At 35.4% G+C, this 8,673-nt stretch overlaps 1 protein-coding gene across 1 annotated transcript in view; it reads left to right on the plus strand.

Moving 5' to 3' along the window:
• Positions 1–8,673, plus strand: part of LOC107692231 (homer protein homolog 3-like) — a 30,503-nt gene that overhangs the window by 9,861 nt on the left and 11,969 nt on the right. Inside the window, exons 4-7 of the mRNA XM_016491195.1 lie at positions 939–1,046; positions 4,821–4,829; positions 7,145–7,281; positions 7,906–8,062. Of these exons, the coding sequence (XP_016346681.1) occupies positions 939–1,046; positions 4,821–4,829; positions 7,145–7,281; positions 7,906–8,062 (411 nt within the window). The remainder of the gene's footprint in view (positions 1–938; positions 1,047–4,820; positions 4,830–7,144; positions 7,282–7,905; positions 8,063–8,673) is intronic.

Below are 8,673 nucleotides of genomic sequence, written 5' to 3' on the forward strand. Positions count from 1 at the left end.
TTTTTTTTTTCTTTATCAAAAATATGAATTTTATAAACAGTATTGTATCTATTTTTAATTACAAATGTAAAAGTATTTACTTTTTTATTTTTTACAAATTGTTAAAACTTTTTAAACCGTTTTAAAATGTAACATTTATTTTAAACTTGTATTTATTTATTTGATTATTTTTTTTATTTTTTTTTGTGTGCTTTCCTGAAGTTCGAGCAGTAGAGCAATAGCGCTAGCAATGCCAAGATACTTGAACTGATAAAAATGTAGGTCTTTAATGCAGTGTACACTTCTTCAGATAAAAGTGTCTGCCAAATGCATAGATGTAAATGTAAATAATCTAACAAAGTAGTTGAAAACCTTATATGTGACCCTGGACCACAAAACCAGTCATAAGGGTCAATTTTTTGATATTGAGATTTACAGTATATTTACGGTAAGAAATTTACAAAATATCTTCATGGAACATGATCTGTACAAAATAAATAAATTCTATTATTATTATTTTGGGTCAGTGCAGCTGACCCAAAATATCCATGAATTAGTGGTCAAATTGACCTGCAAACATCATAATCGTAATAAAAATTTTGCATGTACATATGCACATTCCACAACTTTCCACAAAACTTAATGCGAATTTGTCATGAGAAATGAGGTTCTAGGTTAACCAGTATTTCCGACAGCTCAAATTTTTTTACGAGTCAAATTGACCCATAACAGATAATGCAATGTGTATGTATTCATGATGTAATGAGAAGTGACATTTTAAAAGAGATTTTCTGTCAAATTTAGGGCTTCACTGCATGTCATGGCTAACAATGACCTTTAGCCACATCTTTATTCACAATATATCATGGCCTCTTGTAACTTATGTCTATACATTTGTTAAAAACTTTGATGAAGTTACGGTGAATGTTTTCGTTATGTCGCTGTAATTATCTGTGCAGTTTTCAGAGCAGTTTAAAGAGTTTAAGGAGGCTGCACGACTCGTCCGGGATAAATCACAGGAGAAGTTTGAGCTGTTGAGTCCTGGCCTAAACATCTCTTCTCCACAGGTAAACACAGTAACTCGGATTTAACTTCAGATAAACCTTTTAGAATTGTGACTGAAAACAACAAGTATGACATGTAACAACTCATGTCATACTTTCTCAGCTGCTCGATTCAGATAACATGCCAGAGCATTTCATTCCATCACTATTAACCGCTCTAACAATAGCACAGAGGATCATCTGGCCTCTAGTGATATGATACCTAACACATGGTACAATGTATCAATTTTAATACCAGTCCCACAAGAGAAGTGTTCCACTGTGTTTATTGTTTTTCTGAATTCTTAGGAGGTGTGTGTGAGTAACAAAACATGCCCTCGCATGCCAGGAGGTGACACAGATACACTGGTTGTAACCCGTGTAGAGTTATGTAACTCTATGCGGTCACCCGGGGAATACAAAAGACTGGTTCATTTTACTTTACAGTTGGCTAACCTTTTTCATTCACCATTTGTGACACACTCATCCCTTAATTATCATGCCCATTATAGCAGCCTGAGAGTATTCCAAAGTCTGCTTACACATCAGATTAGGACATTGCTTTATATAATACATATTCTTTGGTTAAACCGCTCATTCCGGTTTGACTTGTTTGCCATGAGCTGTGCAGTGTATTTATTTAGTCAAAAACATAATTAATATTTATAATATTATATTATAATATTTCACCCACAAATCAAAAGAAATAAATCAGAAATTGTTACATTATATTACATTTAAATGTTATTAAATAAAATGTTATTATAATTACGGTAATGAGAAGCACCAGTGAGAACAATTGGGGTTTTGAGAAAAAATTCAATTCCCAGATGCATTATGGTAATGAGAATTTGGGGGGAAATGTTCATTTAAATCGATGGGGGAAAAAATTACAGTATTTTTAGACGGTAAAAGTCTTGTCTGGATGCTATATGGGATTGAGTATTTTGAGGAAAAATAAGCTTAATTTTTATTAAAATAATCTTACAATCCAAAATGTTTAATCCTTGTGCATCCTTAGAGACATTTTTTTGTCTTTTTAAATTTTTTTTTTGATAATTTTACATAATTACAGATTATAATGACTTATACTGTCTTTTTACGTGTTGCGAATAGTTACACTCAGGACTTTAAGGCAAAAATGTCCCCAATGAAATCCATTAAAATTGCAATATTTTATATCAGTGCCGTTTAGGCATAAAATCATGCATTCTTTGTTCATGGGCTTTTTTATAAATGTGAATTCTACATTTGTGAATACAAATGATGTATGTTTTTCATTAAAACAACAACAGTGCCATTATGTTAACAAACTGGCATTTAAGGGGATAGTTCACCCAAAAATGAAAATTACCCCATGATTTACTCAGCCTCAAGCCATCCTAGATGTGTAGGACTTTCTTCTTTCAGACGAATACAATCAGAGTTATATTAAAAAATGTCCTGGCTCTTCCAAGCTTTATAATGGCAGTGAATGGGGGTCGAGATTTTGAAGCCCAAAAAAGTGCATACATTCATCATAAAAAGTGCTCCACACGGCTCCGGGGGTTAATAAAGGCCTTCTGAAGTAAAGCAATGCATTTGTGTAAGAAAAACATCCATATTTATAAAGCTTGTAAGAGCCAGGAGATTTTTTTATATAAGTGAAACTATCTAGGTGAACTATCCCTTTAAAGGATTAAAATCCTAAAAAGAGAATACATTTTGTTAGTTATGATAAGGACTGATGTTGGTAAAAAGATCTATGTCAGTGAAAGTGGAAAAAATATTAATAAGGTATATAATATTTTTATGACAGTTTTTTGACATGGACATTTTTTGTTCTCTAAGGACACATAAGGGTTAAAGGGGTAGCTTACTGCCAGCAAGATTGTGTTTTAATGAAAGTTGGCTGTCTATGCAGTAGAAACACTAAAAAACAGGTAAAACAGAAAAATAATTGCTCATTTACTTCTACTACCAACACTATAACAAAACAAGGCTGGTTGAAAATCGACAAACTTACCGTTTAATAGTACTGTAAAATGCTTTGTGTTGTGTGCCCATACACAGTATTCTGTAGTGGTTTAATGGCCATGACAGGCTTTTCATCCCATGAGCTTTTTGCGTTCAAACGTGCCTTTCTAGAGCAAATGAAACAGGCCACAGACTGAGAGCTATTCATTATTTAATCAAACCTGAGTGTTCAGAGTTCAAAACAGCAACAGTGTGCACTGAATAATGCTGCCCTTATTAATTAATAAAGTGTTTTGGGGTCTTTTCGTGAGTCTAGGGGCGATGGGGGAAGAATAGAGGTATTATGTTTATGTAACAGCTATTTTAATAGTGAAACATCAATGAATGTCTCTCATACATCAAAGTCAGTCCGTTTTGTCACAGGTTTGAATCTTTTGCAAGAAAGTGTGTGTACTTGCCTGTGCAATAGGGCTGTGCGATTAATCGAAATCGAATCGAAATCGCGATTTGAGACGTTGCGATTTCCTAATCGCAAAGCCTGCGATATGGACGCGATATTACTAACAGACAACGAACAAAAAAGGTCATTTCCAAGCGCTGCGTCACAGCGCATATCAAAAGCTCCCGTATCGGTTCTGGTTTCAGTACTGGAGAATAAAAGATTCTTAGATGTTTTTGTTAGTATGTGAACGTTATCTTACACATTTTATCTCCACAACAGATTAATCTGAAATAAGTTTATGATGCATGTTGGCTATTCCCAATTCAGAAGAGCGCACACACAGCCTGTGTCTGTGAATGCTTCTCATACTCGCTCCTCTCTGCCCCATGCGGGTGAATGCTTCTCATACTCGCTCCTCTCTGCCTCACGCGGCGCGAATCCCGCGTCACGGATGTTCATGCTTGCCGCACTCACGCAGACTGTCTGGTAATGCTGGTTTATACTCGCACCCGGCTCCGCACCGCAAGTCTTCACGAGTGCATCTGGCAGTATGGGTGAGGCTTGACGCACGCACGCAACCTGTGTCGACTCGCGTCTGGCTCCGCGTTTAAAACGAATGTAAATCCAGTCTTAACTGCTTGCTAATTTCACTTGGATGAAATGAAACATTCAGCACATTTTCCACTTGTTCTTAAAATCCCAAATACTTCAAATGAATAAATCAGCCTATGTAACATATGTAATACTTTAATAATTGACTTAAGAAATACAGTTCTTTATTTATAAAAAATAAACAAATATTTTCTGTGAAATTCAGTAATTAAGTTAATTCTGTAAAAACCCAATTCTGAAAACCCAATAGAACCCCTCCCAAAACACAATAAAAAATGTAATGGATTTCAGGGTTATAATGGGAATTTGTTTGGTTTTAATGTAAACTATAATGGTGTCTATTTGATGGATTCTATTGGTGGGATGTAATCTGGCAGATGGCAACCAATAGAACAACAGTAATTCCTATTGGAATAATGCCCAATACAAAAAGGCATTTTGTAATGGTTTAATGGAAACTATAAGAATTTCTGTGATGGTTTCTATTGTTTTTTTTTCAGCAGGGTAATGATACCCATACTGTGCGGCACATTATTGGCAATATTGAGCTGAAGCTTGACTTTGCACATTTAAAATCGCAAATCAAATCGCAATCGCAATATCTGTCAAAAAAATCGCAATTTGATATTTTCCCCCAAATCGCACAGCCCTGCTGTGCAACACTTGCCACACTGATGTTTTTGGTCAAACTCTTTAAGTATGAGTGACAGTAATAGTAATTCATCAAATGCTTGTATCTTCTTTCTTTTCATGTCTCTTCGGTGGTGATGGGATTGTCTCTCTCTCAGCTGTCTCAGGTAAGCTGTCAAACTGCCTTCTACATCTGTTTCCACATACAATGACACACCTGTGTCTCCTGTGCAGCTGACACCATTCACTATTGTCACAGAGTTACTCAAACCCCCCAGGAAGCCCTGGATATGAAACACTGTCATGCAGGATGACATATTCCTGCTTTTGTCCCAGTTTGTACAGAAGCCATTTATGAAAACCTTACGGAATCAGAATTGGGAGTTGTGTGGCTTTTTTGGGGCCATCTGTATGCAAGTGTACTAATAAAATAACAATAAAATTAAAATGACTATTATCTTTGGCACATTTAAGACAGTCTTTTTTTTCTTGGGTAAATATATAAAGATTTATTCAAAAATATATTGATGTCGATCATCTTGAGCTCAGGGCCATATTCAGAAATGTGTCCAATCAAATGCTGTCAAGAATAATAAAGTCCCTCCCACTCAGGGTTGTTGTTGTTTTTGTTAAATGAAATAAAGCTGAAATAAATGAGTAATATTAGATGAAAATGTTAAACTTTTTGCCTTGGTAACTAACATTAAAATAAGTTGAAGTATTAAAAGTACTAATACTAAAACTGAAATAAAAATGAAGCTAAATAGAAATACTTTAAACAAAACTAATAAAAATGATAAAAGCATATAATAAAATCACAAAACCTAAACTAAGAAATACAAAAAAAACCCTATAAAATATAAGACAATATAAAAAATATGAAAACTGAAAATGTAAAAATATTAATAAATACTATAATAGTATAAAAATAATGATACAAAAATAAACTTTTCCCACGAATACCTCCTCCATCTAAACTGATTGGCTAAACTATTGGCTGTTTCACTAGAAACTTAAACTAAAATTTAAAATAAAAACAAAAACTGTAGGCGGCTCGTGGGCAGCGCGCCGACATGTAGCGCCTTTGCGCTTCGGGCGTCACGAGTTCGAGTCCCGCTCGTGGACCTTTCCCGATCCCACCCCTCTCTCTCTCTCACCCACTTCGCTTCCTGTCGACCTACTGTCCTATCTAAATTAAAGGCATAAAACGCCAAAAATAAATCTTAAAAAAATAAAAACTGTAAATATAAAAATAAAAGTACTAAAATAACACTACTCCCACTAATATTTCCTCCACTAACTAAACTGATTTCTTTTAAAATTGAAAACAATTTTAAATCATTAAAAAAAAGAAATAGGATGAGTCCTTCGGCATTCCCCGCTCCAACTTTCTTTTTCAATAATATTAAACTTATAATAATTTTATAGCTAATTTAAAGTAATAATAGATGCTAAAATAGTATATAAATACTAAAAGTACTAAAATATAAAATAAAGTAGCTACTAAATAGCACTACTCCCACTAATATATCCTTCACTAACTAGACTGATTTAATCTACAAAAAAAAAAAAAAGACGAGCCCTTCGTCATGTCCCGCTCCAACTTCCTGTTTCAGTAGCGCTCATCAAGCATGAGTCTCGAACGATATTTGGGGGAAGATTGAGGTGGTTTAATTTGAGCTCTTTCTAATAGTGTTGCTAAAGTCCAGTATAATTTTTCTACGGTTTGACATCGGCTCATGATAAGAGAGGAATGTTCTTGAAATCTGTAATCCCTCATTAAAAATGTAGAAATCTGCAAGATGCATTATTGAGCTCCCAAGCCGTTGACTATGCAGTGGAGATGTCGTGTCTTTGATTCCTCTCTAAATATATTAAACACATGGAAAGCTCCATCTCAAGTTCCCTACGCCTGCCACGAACCGCTATAGAGAAGGCAAACAAGTCATGGGCCTGAGTGCTCGGATTAGAAATAGAACGTCTTCGTTTGGGGAACGCCGAGTTTGAGATTGATGAATTATACAAGCTTTTCTGAGAGCAAGTGTGTATTGCTGCACAGAAACACTGTAGATGTTTAAAATGCCAAGGCTGCACTTGCTGCTATACAGTGTAAGCAGAAGAGCCGAGTTCTTTCAGAAGTACTGTTCTGGTTTTCTCAAGTCTACATGAACAGCAGGCTGAAGTAAACTGATGTCCTTTCAAATCTCAATCACAGAACAGCGCCATATGTTGCCTCATGCCCTGTTTAGTCACATCATGTGCAGACTGCTCAAGTGTTTCTTCATCAAACAAACAAACTGATATATTACATATTACATAATATAATTACAATAGAAAATAGTTATTTGAAACTGTAATACTATTTTACAATATTAGTGTTTTTACTATATTTTTGAGCACACAAATGCAGCCTTGGCGAGCATAAGAGACTTTAAAAACATGCAAAAATCGTAATATTGTCTATCATGTGTTTGTAATCCAGGTGCTGTCTGAGGACCGTCAGTCTCCTCCATTGCTTGGTGTCAATGGCTCCAGTGAGGACAAGTTGTTTCGCAGCAAGAGTGCTGATATGGAGGAATCCACGGAGAAAGAACAGATAAGGAAGATGCTTTCTGAAGGGTAAAACATTCAGATCTCCCCGATGCCTATCAAATCTCATCATCTAGTTTTCTTACACGCTAATTCATCACTTGGAGACAAACTGTTTAAAATTGTAATTATTTGATGTATTTCATCAATGTAAGCACTCTTGCTCGCTCAGATGCACGTGAATCTAATCAATCCGCCTGACGTACTTTTCCTCCGCAGTAGTTTTCTGGGGTAATTGGCAGTGAGTTTAACGTCAAATGTTTTACGGATTCAAGCATGAAGTACTTCACCATACAAACGCAGCACTGAATACTCTGATGTTGAAAACATCACAAAGAGACAGTGTTCAGGACGTCAATCAGCAAATGGCTTACTTACAAAAATAAGATGAGGTTAAAGAAGCTGTTAAAACATGCTTACCCTTTAAATCTGAAACCTAGCAAGGGACATCAGTAATCTTTAGCACACAGTCTGTTTCTGATTTACTTGTTCTAAAATATAAAGGTAACACAAAAGAAATGACATTTCATAACTCAGCCATATGTGCTGCGTTTAACATCTGCTGCCGTTGGAGTAAAATTCTTTGTCTTTGCCTCAGCTTCCAGAAGGAAGGATCTGAGTATAATTGAAACACAGATGTTGGTTTGTTCACAGGTCGATATGCGAGAGAAACTCAGAGGCTGAGCTGTTTTCTCTTCGGGACAGCAACACTAAGCTGGTAGCCGCTCTTCATGAAGCTAACAGCAGCATTGACCAATGGAAAAAACTATTAGCCGAGTATCAGGAAGAAACCGATCGCCTCCGAGAGCAGGTGAGGAACAATGAGGCCAATAAAAGACACTACAGCCTCTTAAAATTAAAACAGTCATTAATTTTTGCAGCGACGCCATAGAAGAACCATTTTAGGTTTGCCAAAATACTTTTCAGTTAATGTTTAAAAGAACCATTTTGTTCTTAATGTAAAGAATCTGAAGAACCTGTATTTTTAGGAGTGCAGGCAAAACCATTGTTTTTTCAGGCACTGCAGAGATTTTAGGCTATTTTGCTTCTATAACTTGTCTTCCTTCAGAAAACATTAAAAAAAAAACATTTAAGTGTTTATTTTATTATGTTTTATCTATTTAAATCTGTAGATTTCAGTTACAGTACAGTTTGAGCCAGAAATCTCCACTTCAGTAGCACTTACATACACCAAACATTCCAGTTTGATTTCTATTTAGATTCTAAAAGTTGATATATATATATATGTATATGTATGTGTGTATATATATATATATAAATGTCACTACACGCGCACACACACAGGTTTGTTTTTATGGTTTATGGGGACTCTCCATAGGCGTAATGGTTTTTATACTGTACAAACCGTATTTTCTATTGCCCTACACCAACCCTACCCCTAAACCTACCCCTCACAGGAAA

The sequence above is a fragment of the Sinocyclocheilus anshuiensis genome, unplaced genomic scaffold (genome assembly GCF_001515605.1).
Source record: "Sinocyclocheilus anshuiensis isolate Anshui unplaced genomic scaffold, SAMN03320099.WGS_v1.1 scaffold827, whole genome shotgun sequence".
NCBI lineage: Eukaryota > Metazoa > Chordata > Actinopteri > Cypriniformes > Cyprinidae > Sinocyclocheilus > Sinocyclocheilus anshuiensis.